The 20,882-nt window shown below is 43.5% G+C and overlaps 1 protein-coding gene across 1 annotated transcript in view; it reads left to right on the top strand.

Annotated features, from left to right (window-relative positions):
* Nucleotides 1-20,882, top strand: part of MTHFD1 (methylenetetrahydrofolate dehydrogenase, cyclohydrolase and formyltetrahydrofolate synthetase 1) — a 69,654-nt gene that overhangs the window by 43,969 nt on the left and 4,803 nt on the right. Inside the window, exons 17-26 of the mRNA XM_073349863.1 lie at nt 328-404; nt 1,163-1,303; nt 3,875-3,943; nt 8,384-8,495; nt 8,612-8,751; nt 9,923-9,964; nt 11,016-11,116; nt 12,019-12,196; nt 14,626-14,733; nt 15,642-15,794. Coding sequence (XP_073205964.1) covers nt 328-404; nt 1,163-1,303; nt 3,875-3,943; nt 8,384-8,495; nt 8,612-8,751; nt 9,923-9,964; nt 11,016-11,116; nt 12,019-12,196; nt 14,626-14,733; nt 15,642-15,794 — 1,121 coding nt within the window. The remainder of the gene's footprint in view (nt 1-327; nt 405-1,162; nt 1,304-3,874; nt 3,944-8,383; nt 8,496-8,611; nt 8,752-9,922; nt 9,965-11,015; nt 11,117-12,018; nt 12,197-14,625; nt 14,734-15,641; nt 15,795-20,882) is intronic.

Raw genomic sequence — 20,882 nt, 5'->3', positions numbered from 1 at the left:
CAGGGGATTGTCTCTTACTATGTGTATGTACAGCACCTAATACGATGTGCCCCTGATCTCGGTTGTGATCTCTAGATACTACCATAATACAAATAAGATGTAGTAATAGCTTGTAAAAGGGCTTTAAGATCTATAGGTTTGAGCGTTGTGTATTTAGTAGTAGTATTTTAGTTTTTTAAAGAGTATGGTCCTTCTCATCACTATCCCTTCTCTTAGGGATGTCAATGTTCTGAGTGACCGAATGGATATTTCAGAGTTTGAAATCACATGTATTAGCTTAATGTGGTGGTTTCTTTTTTACTCCCTGCAATTCCCCGCTCCCTGCAGTGATGGACACAAATGACAGGTTCCTGAGGAAGATCACTATCGGACAGTCTCCGACAGAGAAGGGCTTCACGCGAACGGTAACTGGTTCCTGCCTCTTGGGGCATTTAACCCTTTGAAAAGCAAGCATGAGAAAAACAATCCCTGAATAAAATTGTCATGTTCACCTCTGTGAGCCTTTCTTCCGCTAGGAATTAACAAATGTGCATTGTGCTGTCTCCCTGTTCAAATGAAGGTGAGAGGATGTGAAGCAGAGCCCCTAGCAGTATTAAAATTCCCACCCCAAAACCTGCCTCATTTGGTTTTAAAATTTGGTCACCAAAAAAATCTTTCCTTGAACATTGGTTTCATGGTGGACTCGAATGATCTGTGTAGAGTCTCTTTACCTAAAACCAAGCCATGCAGAATTATATTTTATTTAGTGCAGCAATAACCATTTACAGCTGTTCCAGGGACTTTCTGTCTTATAGAGACGAGTAGTTTTTTTCCCACATGCTGCAGCATTGAGACCAATTACTTAGATTGCTCTTTAAAATACATTCTGGCATGAAACTTTATACTGGATTTCTGATGCTACATTACTAACCAGCTTATGTGCCTAGAGAAATATATTTTCATATGATGTTAGTAGAGTAATGTGGTGCCTGTCCATTTTTCTTTAAATTGTAGAAAAACCCTAATTAAACACTGAACTTTAAGCACTCTTAGTTGTGATACTATAGATCTGTTTCTTTTAAAATGGCAAAAATAAATTTCCAAGAATTCAGTGCAGCTAAAATTTCTGCTTAGCAGCCCTGACATTTCTCTTCTCTTCCCCCCCCCCCTTTGTTTGTTACAGGCCCAGTTTGACATCACGGTGGCAAGTGAAATTATGGCAGTCTTGGCACTCACTGATGGACTAGGGGATATGAGAAGACGATTGGGCAAAATGGTGGTAGCCTCTAGCAAGAAAGGAGAGCCAGTGACTACAGATGATCTTGTAAGAGAGCCATATAATTGCTACATCCCTAAATGTAAAACTCTCCTTGTTGCAAGTGAAAGTCCTCTGATGTAAAACAATAAGAAGATGTAAGAAGATGGTTCCACATAGGAGGGGTTGTAGGCTATTGAAAACTAAGGATGAAATCCTGGTCTCATTCACTTCAGTTTGAGTTTTGACTTCAATGAGGCTCAAATTTCATCCTGAGAAGAGAGAGAGTCCCCTTGATGCTAGGGCAGCTGGGAGGCTGTGTGAGTGGGATCGATCTGCTATGTGTCAAGATGAGGTTTCAGCCCTAAGAATTAATGGGGAAATATGCAATGGCAAAAAATACTGTGATTAAGGTGAATCACTCACAAATGGCTGCATTTTTATAGGAGTACAGGGTCTCCAGAAAACAGCCTTGCAAAAAATTTTTTAAAAAAAAAGTCCACTATTTCCCACTAAAAAGAACACTCGCTGTCCATTGCCTAGCAATGTCCCTTTGACACCCACCTGAGCCTACATAGATGTGAGTCATGGCTGAATTTGGAACTATATCTTTCAAAAGCCTCGTTTGCCGAAGGCCACAATCAGCACAACAGGGAGATGCTTGGAAATGTTTCCGTTTATTTCACCTTGTTTGGAATGAGCCCTTCCAGAAAAGTGGCCTCCTGTATGAAAAGCACCAATAAAAAAATCCACCCACTGCACCAATATCTCAAACTAGAAACTGTTACAAATATCTTAATATTAAGGCTCCTCCCATCCATCGTGCCCCACTTTAAATCTCGGTGGAATAGTCACTTTGCAGGATGACCAAAAATTCAGCAGATTTGGGCTCTGCAGATGAACAATTAAGCTAAGTTCCAAAACTGGGCGCCCTTCATTGAAAATGCCCTGCTTGAGGCTTTCAAAGCCCACTAGGGGATTTAGCCACACAGTGTCCATTGAAAGAAATGGGAGCAGTGTGACTAATCCACTAATCAGTTTTTCAAATGTCAACTCCTGCCCCCAAGACTTTCCCAGTTAAACAGGCCTGGCTAGTTCAGAACCTCAGGGAGGGGAGAAAAACGTTCGTTACTCAGGCAGAGAGCACTTTGTCAGGGAGGTGCGTTAATACTGGTTGGAATTTGGGTAAAATCAGTCTTGAATTATAATTGTTCTTTACCTAATTGTTGCAAAGTAGAGGATCTCATCAAATCTAACTCACTGCTTCTCTCGGCCATTTGAGTGTCTTCCTCTAGATTTGGCCGGCCCAGTCTCACAATGTAATGCAGTAAAGACACACACGCATACCTCCTCATGCCTCTGTAGGCCTTACACAGGCAAAACTCTAGCTGACTCAGTGGGAGCCTTGTCTGCCCAGGCCCTTCAGACATGGCACAGACAGCAGCAATGATATCACTGTTCTGTCTGGAAGTTTGAAAGTTAGAAATTTTGGAGCAAAACTTAATGGCTACAAGTTCCTCGTAGGATACAAAGACAGTCGAGGAGTTTGGGGGGAATAGTTAAAACTATCTAAGGGTCCATTGAATTATACAGAAGTCTAGTATCAGTAATATTGCTTTGCAGTTTTTCATTATTTTCTTCTGGAGCTGGGTAAAATTAAAATTAATCTATTAAATGCGAACAAAACCTTCTCAGAGTGAGATTGAAACAGGAATTAAATGAATCGGTATGTCTTTTTTTTTTTTTATTAATTGCAAATTCTCCTTGTGTATTATTGAATACTACAATCCAGCTGAGAATAAAATTGTCTCAGTGAAAGAGACCGGAAGGTTCAAGGGACTGATGATGGATCTTAGCTCACTTGTTCAAATCCAGTCATTGGTGGTAGTGACTTAAAATTGTTACTGCCAGGGCTTTGTAGTGGTCTCAGTTCAGTTCCTAGTGGACTGGTGTCAGTCACAAAAACGCCCTCTCCAATGACTCTAATAGATGGGGAATGTGCATGAAGATAAGGTCACTCACTCCCCCTTTGCAGGCATCAGAAGGATTGAGGCTCCAGGGTGGAGCAGTGAGCTACTGTTGCCCATGCTGAGCCTATGCTGTGGATAAATAGAAGACTTCAGACTCCAGTGAGGACAATTGGGCACTTCTCGCAAGCACCAAAATTCACTTAAAAAAATTGTTTCTGCCAGACAGACCTGGCCAGAATGTGGCAGTTGGATGCATTAGTTCTGAGGCCAGTAAATATAAATTTAGATACAAAAGTGGGAAAAAAAATACATTAAAGACATGGAGATTTTTTTTAATATCTTAAATGGGATTAGATACCATCAATGAAAGGAAATAATGCTGTGACTGAAAGAGAAGCTGAGGCAGTTAGCACAATACACTGTTTCCACATGAGTGTCTTATTCACTGCAGTGATCTCCCCCCTGTTGCATGACTAGACCACATAGCATTCTTCAGTGGGCCACGTTGAATCGTGAAACTGGTACATCAGTAAGTGCTATTAGCTCTGTTCTTTGAAGGATCACCATAATGGAGGAAGAGCCTGGGTGTTGACTAGGAATTTCAGAATGGTACGAACACAGCCTTAGTAGATCTTGGGAATTGATGTTCTGTTCTCCTTTGTTCCCTTAGGGAGTGACTGGTGCTCTGTCTGTCTTAATGAAAGATGCAGTGAAGCCAAATCTCATGCAGACGTTAGAGGTGAGCAATACACTCCTTCATGGACCGCTTCGGTATGTACATTCACTAGACTGGCAAACTCAAAATGAAGCCTGGAAAAGCTGATTTAATTGCAAAGCTTTAATTTCATTTGATGCCTGTAAAAATGGATCTGCCTCTCTTGTTCATTCTTTCAAGCAATAGTTGGGGGATGTGAAATGTTTCCGGTTTGTTTGTTTTTTTGTTTGGTTGGTTGGGTTTTTTTGTTTTGTTTGTTTTTTTTAATTAAAGGGAGGAAATTTTGTGTCTGTTAGTCCAGGGGAAGGGTGCTTGTCCCCAAGGGCTTTGGGGTTGCCGGAAGGAACTCTCATGCCAGCTCCCAGTGACTTGATCTCTTCTCTCCTCCTACCAATGCTTGGCACAAGGTTCTCCAGCAGAATTTTTGTAAAGGGGACTGTGGTTTGGGGTGAAGGAGCAGATGTGAGACCTATGATCCCATGTCCAGTCTGAGTACCTGCTGGTTGTTACAGTGGAACAAGGGGGAGCTAGAGTAAGGGGGATCAAGGAAGTGCAGCTTCCTCTCCTCTGCTGAAAGCAATGGGGAGCTCCCTTTTCTCTCCCTGGCCTGGGGTAGCAGTGTCGCCTGCAGCTCCCCCTCCTTCTTGGCTGGCGCACCGAGAGCCCCCACTCTCCGTTTCTGTCTCCTTTCACCACTGAGTAGAGCACAAGATGATGATGATTTATCTGTATGTTTTCTCACCCACATCCAGTTGCTACATTTTACTCCGCCCACCCCCTACCCACAGTTTGAGTAAATAAATAACTGAACATTCTTCTTCAAGTGATGGTTCCTGTTGTATTCTACTGTGGGTTATGCATGCGCCTGGAGCTGGGGGAATTTGAAAGTAGTGTCCATTGGTCCGTGCATGTGCCCTAGCTCACCTCGTGCCTTGGATCGAGAGGATAAAGGGCAGGGCAGGGCGGACCAATCACCTCTCCAATTCCTTCTCATCACCACTTGGTTCAGGTCGGAACTGCTCTGTGTCCGTAGCTTCAATCTCATCCCTTAAAATATGATTTACCTTGCTAAATAATTTTGGCATTTTGTACAGTTCATAGTTTTAGTGTTAGATTAATTGTTGGGGGTACTGAACTATGGCCAAGACTCCAGATTTCACACTCTGTGCTTCTTGCCCACAATCTTCTTGATCAGTAACGATCACCAATGCCACATCTCAGCAAGGTGCAGTATCTGCCACTCCTTTCCCATCCATACCCAAGAAGGGTGGGAACTCCACCTCCAAACATACCTTATGGAAATAGTCATGAGCCCTCAGTCAGACCCAGGCCAGGGAACCTCCCTGTACATTGGTCTGACTCAGCAAGGAGTGAACCTCCTGCTGCTAAATCTGACATTGGTGCCAGAGAATCTGCCTCCATAGACCCCCTGTGGTGGGATCTTCTCAGGATATGTATGAGACTACATCATCTTCCTCAAAATACATTTCAAAGAAGTCGGACTGGGCTCTGAGCAAGCCCAACACTTCAGCCCAAGAGAACTTAATGTGTCCTAAGTCCCGAGGCTTGATGAGAAAGTCCATAAACATTGGCTCCATCGGTACTGTCATCGGCACCTCCCAAACCTCTGGATCTGTCAGCGCCGTTGAAGACTGTTCACTGACTATCCCGGCACCGTCCTCGTCAGCACCCTCTCTGGCTCTGATAGTCCGGACAGAGACACAATCCCTCTCAATTCGGGAAGAACTGGGTCCCGTGCACTCTGGAATCCCCTTTCTCAGGTCCATTCCTTTCCAGAGATGTTGACTGCTTGAAGAAGTTTATCGCCTGGTCCTTCCTCGAGATGCAACTTCCCTCCAGCACCACTGCCTCTAGAACAGGAATCCGTTTTCTCCTCATCGGGAGACACCGATCCAGAGGAGCCTTTGTTTCCTTACCCTACATCTCCTCTGCCACCCAAAACACTTGCACCACCTTGGAACCAACCTCCGCATTTAGCTCTGAGCCACTGGCGCTCTGTGACATGGGAGCCTGCACGTCACCCTTTCAACCCTTCCGACTGGCTATATTGGGGGCCCTGGAATCGGGCACCCCCCTGCAGAGTCGGTCAGGTCTGCTAGAGAGTCACTCCTTTCCTCCCCTTGAAGGAGGCACTCAGATCTCCCGCATGGATCCTTCCGAAGAGGAAGAGCAAAACACACCAGATTCGGCGGTTCTGCCAGAGCCAGCAAGACTGCCATCATCCTCTCCGGAGGAAGCGGTAACCCCTGTGTCTCCCCCTCCCTGCTGAGTTCAGGCAGTTCTAGAATTATCTTCATAGAATTGCTGGCAAACTTCAGATTCCTGTGGAAGCGGTTCAGGAATCCCAGCACAAACTCCTGGACATCCTCTACCCATCTGGATCCAACAAAATAGTGCCCCCCCCATTAATAAGGCTACAATGGAGCCAGCTAGGGCTGTTTGGCGCACTTCTGCTACCTGCGCTCCAGCCCTCGAGGGCTGGAAAGTGCTGCTATTAAGTGCCAGCCAAAGGGTCTGAGTTCTTGTTTTCTCGATCCTCTCCCAGTTCTTTGGTAGTCCAAGCGGCTTCTGAAAGGGCTAGACAGCAACATCCCTGATCTGCCCCTGTTGACAAAGAAGATATGTCTGGACCTACTGGAGAGAGAGGTCTTTTCGTCATCTAGCTGCCTGCTCAAGATAGCCAAATATCAGGCACTACTGGCCAAATATGACTTCTTGAACTGCTCCAAGTTGGTGTAGTTCACTAACAGTCTGCCACAACAGGACAGAGCATGTTTCCAGGTGTTGATAGATGAAGGAAAAGTGGTAGCAAAGACTGCTCCCCAATATGCAGTCTATGCTGCGGGCACTTCCTCTAGAGTCTTTATCCTCTCAGTCGGAGACACAGGGTGAGCCAAGGCTCATGTGTGAGCCAACGGACACCGCTTTCAAATTCTCCGGGCGCATGGTGCACATGTGTAACCCATGGTGGAACACAGATAGGGGCCACGCATCTTGAAGAAAGAAGCTCCAGTTACTGGTAAGTAACTCCTCTGTGTAAGGAGGGCTGGAGAGGACTTCCCTAGAGCCAGTCACCATGGTGCCTGAATCACTCAGTCATTTCCTTACCCCTCTTCCCCTTTACCTACACAACCTCTTTACACTCACATACACACATACCCAGAGTGGGTCTGCAATGCGTCTGGGAGCCCAGGTCCATAGACTTGTGGTGTTGGGGCATAAGAGCCCAAGCTCCAGTCTGAGCCACTAGCATGCTGAGGCTGGGAGGCTTGCTCCCAGCTACAGAGTAGCATACCCCCAGAGACCAGGAGCCTCCAGGATGATGCATTCTCTACTTGCTAGGTTCAACTCTTACATTTTCTAAACAAAAACCAGTGCAGGTTTATTCTGCTTGGAGCTGGGAGATAGAAGATGCAGCCCAGTCTAGTGACTAACACACTGGTCTGGGAATGGGGATTCCTGAGGTATGTCTACATTGCAAATAGATGCCCGTGGCTGGCCTGTGCCAGCTGACTCAGGCTCGCAGGGCTTGGGCTAACGGACTGTTTAATTGCAGTGTAGACATTTGGGTTTGGGCTACAGCCTGAGCTCTGGGACCCTCCCACTTTGCAGGGTTCTAGAGCCTGGGCTCCACCCTGAGCCCAAATGTCTATACTGCAATTAAATAGCCCCTTAAGCCAAGCCCTTCAAATCCGAGTCAACTGGCACTGGCCAGCCGCTGTGTTTTAATTGCAATGTAGACATATCATTGGGTTCTAATCCCAGCTCTGCGATTAGCATGCTGCATGATCTGAGGCCCAGATTTTTTTGGAGCCTAAATCAGTTTCAGAAAGAATTAGGCACTTAAGAGCCTAAATTCCATAGACAGATCTGGGCCTTAGTGACTTGCCAAGGTCATGCAGCAAGTCAGCAGCACAGCTAGGATTAGAACCCAAGAGTCCCCTTTGCCAGACCTGTGCTTCAGTCACTAGATTGCACTACCCTTTCTATCTCCCAGCCCCAAGCAGAATAAATCTGCACTATTTTTTGGTCTGGAAAATGTAAGAATTGAACCTGAGCTCAGCAGCACCTAAATACCTTTAAAAATGTGGGCCGTAATCTTTCTGCCCGAGTTTTCCCCTCTGTAATACTTGGACGATAGAATGTTTGTGAAATGTTTTGAGAGCCTCTGACGGAAGGTGCTACAGAAGTGAAAAGTATTGTTATAATTTAACCATCTCTTTCCTGGGAGGATTAATATCTCCACTTCGGCAGATTATTAAAATCATTTTTGCTTCAGATTCTTACTACTGGGAATGAACGTTTGATCAGAAGGCTTTAAGAACTGCTGTTTGCCACAAGTGTATTTTTCTCAACCTCAAATGCTGTGGTCCTTAGCCTTGCAAAGTTTCAGAAGGTACTGAACCTTCCCTTTTTTGTTTTCTCCTGTCCTTTCTCTTCCAGGGGACTCCAGTGTTCGTTCATGCTGGACCTTTTGCCAACATCGCACATGGCAACTCATCTGTTCTGGCAGATAAAATTGCACTGAAGCTCGTGGGTCAGGAAGGCTTTGTTGGTAAATTTGTGTTTGCTGTCTTTCCTCTTGGAAAAGAGACTTCCTTTTGTTTTTTTTTTCAAAGAGAGCTGACTTCCCTGTTCACTGTTTTAATGTGCTCTTTATTCCGCCTACAGTAACAGAAGCAGGTTTCGGAGCAGACATTGGCATGGAAAAGTTTTTCAACATTAAGTGCCGGTATTCTGGCCTCCGGCCCCACGTGGTTGTGTTGGTTGCCACTGTCAGAGCTCTGAAAATGCATGGAGGAGGACCCACTGTGAGTACTAGGCAATACTTTCTGTAGGCCCAAGGGACAATTCTTGTTATAAATGAATCCTTTTGAAGTCCTGTGTGTAGCTAGAGATAAAAGCAGGCTAAGATCCTGACTCCCATGGATTTCACTGGGGCCAGGATTTCATCCCAGGGGCATATGTCTGGCTCATTAATCTACACTTTGTTTTGTGTCTGACTCTTGCAAATTTGATTCTGTGGGAGGTTTTTAACCACTGCAGTTCCAGAACAACTCAGCTGCCTCAGCGGGTCCTAAGTGGAGAGGCACTTTTGCAATTACTTCCAATAGAGGAGCCCTCTATCAGGCTTTGTTTTCTGGCCTTCCATAGACTCACCACTTGTTTTAGTGACGCAATCTGGCAGCTGTGGCTTCCTCTGGTGGCCAAATCCCTGTTACACTGTCTTATTTGCCCATATGGTTTCTGCGGATGCTACCAAATAACACCATAGTACGTGCTCTCCCCGTGGTATGGAGATGCAGCCTCTGTCCCAAAGAGCTCTCAAAGCAAAGTTCTCCTAGGAACTGGAAACCTCCACCCACACTGATAGTGAATCTAGAATTTTGCAGTTGTCAGCCCTTGCCTGCCCCGCCAATCCCCTCTTGGTCCTTTCTGCCTTCCACGTGTGTCTCCTTCTGCTCCCCTATAGTCTTTTCCCCAGTCCATTATCCCCTGTAGCCTTCGTCTCTGCCCTGAAGCCTTCCCAGATCTAAGAAGCTAAAATGGTTGTTGGCAAAGTGAATCACATTTGGGTGTTATTTTTCCAGCCTGGACTGTAGAGCTGTACATCCTTTTTCTAATGGGCTCTTGTGTGTGCCACTGGCTCTTCTGACAATCTGTCCTGTGCATGCTTTTGTTTTGAGACTGTCAGTGGTAAAAGTTAATAATGTATCCCTGAAGGCTGTACATGACTTTGTTTGGTACATTAGAGATGCATGCCCTGCTTGGTTTTTATTATTGTAATGAAGCCTCTGCACTCTGGGACATCTCTGTCACATCCGGAATATGTAACTCTGCAAATTCCTTGTATTCAGAAAAAGATGACAGAGTCTTATGAAGAAAGAAGACTGCAGAATAGGGTCTAATTCTTAACCTGAAATGAGATACAACTCAGTGCAAATTGCTATCATTCATAGGAGTCTCTTGCGTTTCTTGCAGGTCACTGCTGGGGTACCCTTGCCAAAGGAATACACCGAAGAGGTAATTCTGATCATTATAAATCCAATTGTTGCCATCGGCTAACCAGCTGCTTTAATTGTCATGCAATGCACAACCAATAACTAGTGTGCATCACTTCTGCTGCTGTCAGAGTATTTCTTTATTATTGCTGTCTAACTATTATCTTAGACTGTAATGTTTCATTTTTATAATGACAGTTTGGCTGTGCTCTCTCAAGCAGTTATCATTATTGACCTAGTCAGTGTTCAGAGCTTTCAGTTTCTCCTGAGCTCATGTAATTGTCCAAGTGCTTGATTTTTTTCATGGTAATTTCCATTCTGCTGCCTATGACCCCTTCAGTGCTGGAGCTGTGTATAGATTAAGGAATACTGTTTTTGCAAGTGTGGAAGGGAAATAGGTTAAAGTCATAACTTTACATGGATGCATTTGTACACTTTGCTAATTAGTATGGCCCCTGTTTATTAATGAGGCTCACGTCTTTGCTTGTGGAACTTCTGTTTGAATTCCCCTTTGCACAACTAGTAATGAAATGGCCAGCATCCCATGCTGATAACCTGAAACACTGCAAATGTAAATATGCATAAACCCAAAGCTGTTAACACAGACTTCAGTGTCACATAATTCAGTGTTAATGACATTCAACACTTCACAAGAATGCGTCATGGATGAAAATGAGGCTTTACTGTAGGAGTTATTGAGCTTCTGTCTCTGCTTATGCAGGGAATGGATTAAAAGGAAATCAAGGACTTCAGAGACTTGATTCCTTCCACCTTTGGTTGGCAGCTGAAACTAACTGAAGATATCTTAAGCTGTTAAACTAGTAATAATCATTTGATTTCATTGTTCTGGTTAGAGATGGTCATTCCTTTCCCGTAAGGAAACTTATCTGTCATTCAACAAAACAGTGATATTTGTATAAAGCTGCAGCATGAAAATTTGTCTTTAAGGCCTTATTTCTATTTTGATACTATTATCATTATTAGTTTCATCTGCTGTTAAAGTCAGAGATTCCTGGTCGAAGTTTCACTGCTCCTCACAAAATGTATCTCGTTTCTCACTGATATCGTTGCAGAATCTTCAGCTCTTGGCAACAGGTTGTAGTAACTTAGGCAAACAAATCCAGAATGCCCGGACCTTTGGCACTCCCGTGGTAGTCGCTGTCAATGCTTTCAAGTAAGTGAGGCTAGTAGTTAGAGCTGTGTTTGCAGCCATTCCACAAGTGTGAAGTGCCGGTATTCTGAAATGTCACCTTTTTCTTGCTTTCTATAAACTAATGTATAAACTGCTACCAACTAGTATCTTGCATTGAACAAAATTGTCTGATAAATATGACTAAGAGAGCTCCTTTGTCAATCTCTTAAATTCTTTCCCTGGCTAGTTTTAATCTTGATAAAATAGGATTGTTGTTTATTGAGCCAGTAATTTTCATTCTTGCGAACTAAATGATTGTGATCAGAAGATGCTTCTGGTGTCCTGAAGATTAAGTATATAATAGTCTATGCTGTCGCTATTGTCCCTTTTTATACAAGCAACAAAGCTTTGAACTGCTATTAAACTGATTCCAGTTGCAGATCTCAGCCAGTCTGAAACTGAGTAATCAGCTAAGGATTTGCCATCCTAAGTGAATAGTTTCTGATATGTAGCACAGTATCAATTTTGGCCTTTCTAAGAAGTGCATTATATCCATCCGATCTCCATTCATAGACCAACAATGGTATTTGCTTTCATGGTAGTCTCTTACTTCCTAGTACAAGAATTATGCTGGTGACGCTGACCTCTGTATAGGACAGAAACCACTGAAAATACAGGATGCTGCTCTGTCAGTCATAGATTTCTGTATACACCGCAGCCATTACGGAGAGAGCTGGCTGTACTGCTGTGGACTGGCTTCTTTCACAAGATAGTGGAGGCCTATATGAAAATCTATCCTGACTGTTAGGGTGGGTCTGCTGGCTTCTAGGATTGCTTTGTTCAGCATTTTAGGATATTTTGGGGGGAAAGATATAGGCTGTATGTTTAAAAGAGGCAAACAAATCATCTGAGTACTAAATGTGTATACTTGGTCATCTTTACAGATCTGATACAGAGGCTGAGCTGCAACTGGTCATTCAACTAGCAAAAGAAGCTGGGGCGTATGATGCTGTGAAGTGCACTCACTGGGCAGAGGGAGGGAAAGGAGCTGTTGCTCTGGCTCAGGCCGTTCAGAGAGCCTCACAGGAACTGAGTAACTTCAAGTTTCTCTACAATGTGGAGGTGAGAACATGCATTGACCAAAGGGGAGACCTTATGTGACTTTGCATTTCACTTCAACAAAAATGTTTGAGGACATTGCGGATTAGAATTACAGACATGCTTTGTGGTCTGTGATACTTCACGAAAGTGCATTGTATCCATTTGCTGGTGTTGCCTAGATCTATTTGCTCTAAGTCAGTGGTTTTCAGCCTGTGGTTTGTGGATCCATACGGGTCTGCGTACTATGCCTAAGATTTCCAAAGGGGTCCACACCTCCATTTGAAATTTTTTAGGGGTGTGCAAATGTAAAAAGGTTGAAAACCACTGCTCTAAGTACTGAAGATCACCCTAAAATCTGAGACTTCCATTGGATCCTAGATCTTTTGAGTCTGGGCAGTGAATTGTAAAGTCTCTTTCCCTGCATTTTGGATGACTGATTGGAACTTGTTCATTGTCTGCACTGAAAGGCTTTACCAGAACTCCCACTCAGAGTGTGAAGCACGTCTACTGTAGGCAACCATGGATCAGGGCAGTGAGGGTATTTACTCCTCAAACTGAGATGCATTTTCCAGGCCATACACTGAAATGAAGAGACCTGAGAGATGTTTTTCTCAACTTGTGATCTTTCTTAGAACTTCAGAATGTGCCTCTTGCTTTGCATGGGGTGGAGCTCACTGAAATCTGCCTGCCTGCCTGACCACAAAACAAATACGTGATCAATTTATTTTATATCCAAGGGCGAATTTGATTCGAACTCTATTGTCTTGAGTCCACAGAGTAATCAAATAATCATTTAATGTCTCACAAGGATTGAAAATCATCTGTTCTAAATACATGGAAGCTAAGTGATAAGTTAAAAATACTGCAAGTAACTGGAAATGTGGTTTATAAATAGAGTTGATGGATGTTTCAGGTAACTCTCTAAGATTGTTACAGGTGTAATGAGCTCTCGTAGTTCAGTTTCCGGCCACACCTTCCCCATTCTGGAGTTTTCTGTATCTCTTCTAAGAACATGGAGGACATCTCCATGTTCTACTTGCTTTTAATCCTTCAATTGCCATTTTCCCTTTGATGCTTTGTAGTGCAATTAATGACTTACTAGCCTAAGAGAGACCCATGCATCCTTCAGCCAAAAGGAGGGTAACTTCCTGGATGTCAGTATTGTTACGAATTACACCTGGTAGGACATGCACACAAATGCTACAAATTACACCTGGTAGGACACGCACAGTTCGAATCTAGGCTGAGGCACATAAACAAAGTCCACAACTGCAGAGTTCCCAAAAAACACCAAGTTTATTACGCTCGAGCGTGGTGCCCCCCTGCTAGCCAGGAGGGGACCACGAATACGTAATGGGCAGGGGGGACAGAGTGAAAGAAGGAAGGAAAATGGAGGGGTTCACAGGGCATGCTTGTGCACACACTGGAGGACCACCCCAGAAACACTGGTGTGATGATGATTTCATATTTAATGTACATGTCCCTCCCGCCATTTTGTTGTGGGTGAGTGGGTGCTGCACTGACCTCAGTTTTTGGCGTGCCCAGCCGGACACACTGTAAAGGGGTTTGATTTTCAGAAAATGCCAAGTAGCAACCCCTTGAAAATCATGCCTCTTAAGGTGTCTGGAGTTGGGCACCAAAATCGCTATTCACTTCTGGAAAATCTTGACTGATGCGCCAAAGTTTGATTCTTTTATTGAAAGCCAGTGCCAGATATTCATGCAAAAGTTTCACAGTGCTCCAGTGAGAGTGCCTAAATGGTCCAGGAGCCTGGCTTATACATCTTTCAGTCAGTGTCTCCAGATCTGGTGTTTAACAGTAACCACCATTTCTGGCTTGAACATGTCTGACTTCCTCTATAGCAGAGAGACAAGGTGGGTGAGGTAATATCTTTTACTGGACCAACTTCTATTCGTGTGAGACAAGATTTTGAGCTTACACAGAGCTCTTCTTCAGGGCTTCCTCTGTAGCAGACAGCTGTCTAAGGGCCTAGTGAAATGCTATGTTATATTTTTGAATCAATGTGTTCACCTTAACAGATGTTGAATTTCTCTTTTACATGCTGTTTGTTTTCCTGAGTACCTAGAACTGCTTTGGACTTTTTCAGAAGTTACCATTCCCCCCTCCCACCACCACTCCTCTTAAGTGTTTCACTGTTGTAACCAGGTTGGATGGTTAACATGTAAGCTCAGCTTAAAGAATATTTATGCATATTTTCTTGCTTCTGGTGACAATACATGAGTCTTGTTTGTCCTACTGTCAAAAGAAACCGCTGTAATGTGATGAGTGAAACCTGTTTTGAAAACCCTCACATTGTTGTAGAGCTGCAAGTAGAAATTGGTGTAATAGCTGCAGGTTGCGTGTCCCTTGATGTGTACAGGACTGCAGAGCTTCTGTGATGTCACAGCCCTTGATAGACTGGCCATCATTGACTTGTTTCTCTTTTCTAGCTCCCGGTTGTAGAGAAGATCAGAATTATTGCACAGCAGATTTATGGGGCAAAGGACATTGAGCTATCTCCAGAGGCAGAGCAGAAAGTTGTAGTGTACACTAAGCAGGTGAGTTCTCCAGGTCATTGTTGCCCATTGTCTTTTCCCTTTAAAACATTTGCACTAAACAGTTGAGTTTTTAAAATGTGAATTCCATATGTGAAGGGCAGTGTCAGTGCTAATCAAACCATGCACCTACAGACTGGAGGGAATCGGCACAGCTGTTGGGAAAAGGGTGGTGTTCTGGTTACGAACTTCTCCTGATTGAAACACTGGCTCACCCAATGTTTTAAGTCATGTCACCATCCTAGCTGGTCTCTCCTTCCCCTTCTGTAATAGGGCACTGGTGATAATTACATCCCTTGCAGCTAGGCTGTGAGAGTTAATGTCTGTAAACGGTTTTGAAGCTGAGTGCTGTGCAGATGGTTTGTGTTTTCTTGGTGTCTTGCATGTTTTGAATGACTTCTCTTTTGGAGAACATTTGTTTGTGAAATTATTTGTATGGCTGCTCCCTTTTCATATTTCTTACATGTCCCTTTATATTCTACAGACCATTCATATAATAGCTGTGTAATTGCTGGTCCCGCACATCCTGCAATTATATTGATCTGATAAAGACTTCAGGTGGGCTGAGAACTTTAATTTTGAGCTGTTAAAACAAAAATTAATTAAAACAAACAAAACCCCACAAAAACGCTTAGTTATATACTGGATTCCTATAAAAGCATTAACCTCTTCTCTGTTTGGATCTGGCCATGACAACGTTTGTTTTTTCCTTAGTGACTGGAGAAAAGAGGAAAGGTGATACAGAACTGATTTGACAGTAACATGCAGGTTGTAGGCAAACCAGTTACTGAGAGACAAGATGGTCTGTTAATCCAAAGAATGGCAGAATGAAGCAGATTACCTAGATGAAAGTTTTACTTTTGCACTTTACAAATTATATCCCATTTTCTTGCCCCTTCTTGTTTCCCCAGGGATTTGGAAATCTGCCAATCTGCATGGCTAAAACTCACCTGTCATTGTCTCATGACCCAGAGAAGAAAGGTGTGCCTACAGGCTTTATCTTGCCTATCCGAGATATCAGGGCCAGTGTAGGTGCTGGATTCCTGTATCCATTGGTAGGAACGGTAAGTGTCATAGTTAAAACCTCAGCTCCATAAAGGAAAAAGTTTTGGAAAAAATGCGTGTGCATTCCAGTTGGTGGTTTAAATCAGTGGTTCTTGCTGGTATCCTATGAGAGGGAACTCTGCATACCATACACGTTATCCATGTAGATTTACACAGTGTACTAATAATGTGTCTATATAGTGCTCCTAATGGAGCGCCTGTACAATACGCTGGATGCCCTTGATAGTTTTTTAAAAATATGCTAAAATAAACAAACCCCTCATTTCCTCCAGATAATTCCAATATCCAGCAACAACATAAAATGTGGCAGATTAACTGACCTTACATATGGTCCCTGAGGCCTGGTCTACACCAACGCTGTAAGTCAATTTAATTTACACTAGGTAAGTTACATAACTGAAGTCGACATAGCTTAGATCGACTTACAGCGGTGTCTACACCACACTATGTTGATGGGAGAGTGCCTTAGTGTCTTCACCAGACCCACTAAATCGACGCTGCTGCATCGATTGCAGTGACACCAATTTATAGTGAAATTAGCCAAGTCCCACACCTAGCCCTATCCAGTGCCAATTTTTTCATGAGCCAGAGCAAAATGGGGGAGCCATGCAACATGCCGTGAGGCTAACAAACCCTGGGGTGCAGATTTGGAGAGGAAGTGAGTTCCCAGGGTCCGAACAGAGAATTCCCTGCTAGCTGTCCCATCTTACATTGGAAGGGCTTTGAGTAATTAATCTGTCCGGCACAGCACCTGCACCAGTCACTCCTTCTCCGTAATATTGCAGAGTAATTTAGTCTGTTTAGAAGTAGCACTCAATGTGCACAATACAGTCAGTGATGCAATTGGATATTTATTACTTTCCTTGTTGTGTGATTGAAGGAATGTTAATTACAGCAAAGACTCCCAGAATAACACTGGCCTTGGACAAGCTACTTAACTTCCCTGAGCATCCCTGTCTGCAGAATGGGGATAATACTTAGTTCACAAGGGTGTTCTGTGGCTTGGAGTTTCTAACTGTGAAGTGCCTTGAAATTCTGTAGCTAAAGGGTCTGTACAGCTGCAGAGAATTAGTTTAACTACTTGAATGCATCAGACTCAAGGTAAGCTCCTCCTCCTGCTTTGCCGCAAACAGTTGATTGCTGCTGCTGATACTAAGACGTAAACCAAATGGGGAGCATAAGGCAATGAGGAAGCAAGCTCCATTTGCCAAATAAAGGACAAAAATCAATTGGGAAAGTTCATAACTGTTTCACTGAAAGGGGAAGGTCCGAGTGCTACAGGAAAGTCAATAGCATTTCAATTCTCCAATTTAAGGAAGCAATATATTTAATAGGAAGATGCACATTTCAACTGCCCCTTACTGTAAAGTCAGTTATCAGATATAAATAGGAAAATACATGGGGTAGGACTAAAGAGTCTTTAACATCTTCACCTAATTTTGAACTGCTGGTGTTTTTTAATTTAAAAACTTGAGTCTTGTATTGCCAGAAGCTGGGAGCGGACATCAAGAGATGGATCATTGGACAACAGAGGGTTGGATCATTCAATGATTGCCTGTTCTGGTCATTCCCTCTGAAGCACCTGGCATTGGCCACTGTCATAAGACAGGATTCTGGGCTAGCTGGATCGTTGGTCTGACCCAGTCTGGCCATTCCTATGTTCTTACCTGTAGCCAACAGCAGCTTGCTTGCTGTAACCCTAAAACCATATGAATTTAAAAGAAGAAAAAAGTGCATGGGCTCACTGGGTTGATTTGTCAGGATGGAATATCACTGACCAAGTAGTCTGGGTCAGAAGTGAAATGAATTTGGATTTAGCTGACATTTGTCCACATTGTAAAACCACAGTATAATTTGGCAAGAGTCCGTTCACTCTGATTAGTGGAGACCAGAATAGCAAGGGTGAGGAAGGTCAGGATGAAAGTGTGTTACTTCAGTTGCAGAGGGAGACTTGGGTTGTGCCCGCCAGCACTCTGCCAAATTTTAGGTGCTATTCTCATTCTCGAGTACTAGAATCCCCCTTTCAGATGTAACGCTAGTGCTCTTAGACTTGACTTTAAGACAGTTGAAATGATGAGTAGTGCTTTAGATCTGTGGGGTTGAATCTTAATCAATTCACTGTAACTAGATTTGTTGTGTTTGAGGAAATCTTAAAAAATTAAATTAATTTTTAACACCAAGTAGAAGAGTAAACAGTCAGTCATGACGAGCAAGAAATTGCCTGCCTCCCTAAACAGCTGAATGTTTCTTTTAAATCCATGCTTTAAAAAAAACAAAACAAAAATATATATTTAACTAGAAACAGTCCCTGAAGTTCAAGAAAAAAAAAAACAAAAAAACCTGGAAAATGAGTTTAAGTATCCTAAAAGAGCAATATTGTTACCATTGCTCAGACCGTCCGTGCTTAGTCGTTAACTAAAATTCACTGAATTCTTCATGGCTCAGGCACACTCAACAATTTGGTTCCTAGAGCATCTTGAAGATTATTGATCTCCAGTGGCCTTGTCGCGACTTACAGATGCGGAAACAGTGTTGGTGCCATGCGAACAAAGTTAAACCACAGGCATTATGTTCAGTTTTCTCAAACTTGAGCTGCATCTAATCCATTAAACTAGGTTCAGTCACTGCCTCCAAATTGGTTGGTTGGTTTGAAGAAAAAAAAAAGACAGCAATAAAAACCACACAAAAGTGGGGAAGTGACATCATCAGCTGGAGATGACCAGGGTGGGAACAGGATCCAGTGACGAACGTGATGGGATCACCACCCTAAATGGCTGGTGTAATCAAAGCAGAGTGAAAGGGAGCTACAGACAATCATGTCCAAGGAAATAACATCAGCAATAAAGGAGTGCCTGAAAATCTGGAGGGGAGGAATCTAGTCCTGTTTGGGCAGACGCTGGTAGAGGACCTACTAAATGTTGTTTCTCTGAGTGGATAGGGCATAGAGAGTGTTTTCCCTCCTTGCTGCAAGTGGTAACTGTCCAAAATCTCAATGCTGGGTTCATTGATTGAACAAGAAGAACATGGCAGTGTAAATATTTCTAGATTACCTGTGATGAAGGAATTAGTCAGGTCTCATTTAAATAATCTGTCCTCTTTAAAAAGAGCATATGTGTTTGGATACAGTGAAAGATAAATTGAGCCCTTTCCCATCATTAGTTACATTCATTGCAAACAACACAGAATTTAATCCAATGACTTTTGGAGAGTTTGAAATGCAACCATGGGGTATGCATCTTAGATCAGATGTATGAGAGGGGGATGTTTTCAGAAATTAAAACCAAATGGAACTGGTTTGTTCTCCCATGGTGTCAGTTCTGCAAAATCAGTCTTGCTTTCCAAATGTTTAAAGTATTTTTTTGGCGCAAGACATTAACTCTAATCGACACAATAACATCAGGATTAATAGGAGATTTATGATTATGGCCCTGACCCTGCAACCAGATCAGTCTTGTGCAAGTATCCACCAAGCCATTTGACTTTAGAGGGGCATGATTGCAGGATCCAGCTCTGGGGAATGCAGAATTCAGGCTGTTGTCTAAGCCCATTAGGGTGTCTCTACCCTACAGTAAAAACCCAGAGCTGGCCTGTGTCAGCTGATGTGGGCTCAAGGGGTTGGTACAGAGGTTCGGGACCCTCCCACCTTGCAGGATCCTAGAGCTCAGGTTCCAGCCTGAACCCAAATGTCTACACCACAATTAAACAGCTCCTAAGTGTCAAATTGCAGTGTAGGCATACCATTAGATTAATGGACCCCAGACTGTGTGGTGCAGTCCCCCAGGAAGGCTGTTTAGCTCTGCTCTGCCCCCAACTTTGCTCCAACCCCAGCTCCTGGCCGTGACTCCACTCCTGGCTCAGGCTCTGCTCCCGGCCACAGACCCACCCCCAGCTGCAGCGCTGGCCTCAGCTTCTGGTTCCCAGCCCAGCTGTGACTCCGGCCCCAACTGTGGCCCCTCTCCTGGCCCCAGCTCTTAACCGCGGCTTGCAGGCTGCGGGGAGGGGGGGCCATGGACAGAGGTAAGGAGGGGTCATGAGGTAAAAAGTTTGGAAACCACTGCCTTAGATGATGATATGCTGGGCCAGATAAGTACTTAGAAATGGGTGAAATTTTCAGAAGAACCTAAGGAACTTAGGAGCCAAAGTCCCATTGACTTTCAGTGAGACATTGGCTTCTGAGTGCCTAGGTCACTTTTGAAAACAGGTTACTAAGTGCTTTTGAAAATTTTTAGCCTGTAATATATAATAGGTGCTTGATTGTTGGGCCTTTTTTTGTTTGCTTGCTTGCTTGCTTTGTTTGTTAATCCTGTGGGTGGATTCAGTGCCTCTCCATGCGTAACTAAGCAATGATAATCACTCTGCATTCTTCAGCTTTTCAGTGCCTACATTAAGGAAAACACCCCACACTGTCATTTACATCTAGTTTTGAGAACAGCAGAATGACAATAAAAATATATGAATAATTAACATTCATAGAGATGATCATTCTCTTAATGTACTGTGTAACGATGCAAAGTGACTTAAAAGGCGCTGAATTTTGTGGTAAAATCAGGCTAGTGTGTCCTTTTTTTTAAAAAACTTGGATTTGTAAATTTTTTGGTAAGACACTGCTGATGCCTAACATTCTTTGTGTATCATTTTAGAAGGTGAATTTAGTTTTGTAAGAATCATAGAATCATAGAATATCAGGGTTGGAAGGGACCCCAGAAGGTCATCTAGTCCAACCCCCTGCTCAAAGCAGGACCAGTTCCCAGTTAAATCATCCCAGCCAGGGCTTTGTCAAGCCTGACCTTAAAAACCTCTAAGGAAGGAGATTCTACCACCTCCCTAGGTAACGCATTCCAGTGTTTCACCACCCTCTTAGTGAAAAAGTTTTTCCTAATATCCAATCTAAACCTCCCCCACTGCAACTTGAGACCATTACTCCTCGTTCTGTCATCTGCTACCATTGAGAACAGTCTAGAGCCATCCTCTTTGGAACCCCCTTTCAGGTAGTTGAAAGCAGCTATCAAATCCCCCCTCATTCTTCTCTTCTGCAGGCTAAACAATCCCAGCTCCCTCAGCCTCTCCTCATAACTCATGTGTTCCAG

This window comes from Lepidochelys kempii, chromosome 6 (genome assembly GCF_965140265.1).
Source record: "Lepidochelys kempii isolate rLepKem1 chromosome 6, rLepKem1.hap2, whole genome shotgun sequence".
Classification (NCBI taxonomy): domain Eukaryota; kingdom Metazoa; phylum Chordata; order Testudines; family Cheloniidae; genus Lepidochelys; species Lepidochelys kempii.
The sequence above is the reverse complement of the archived record's forward strand: the minus strand, read 5'-3'. Positions and strand labels throughout refer to the sequence as shown.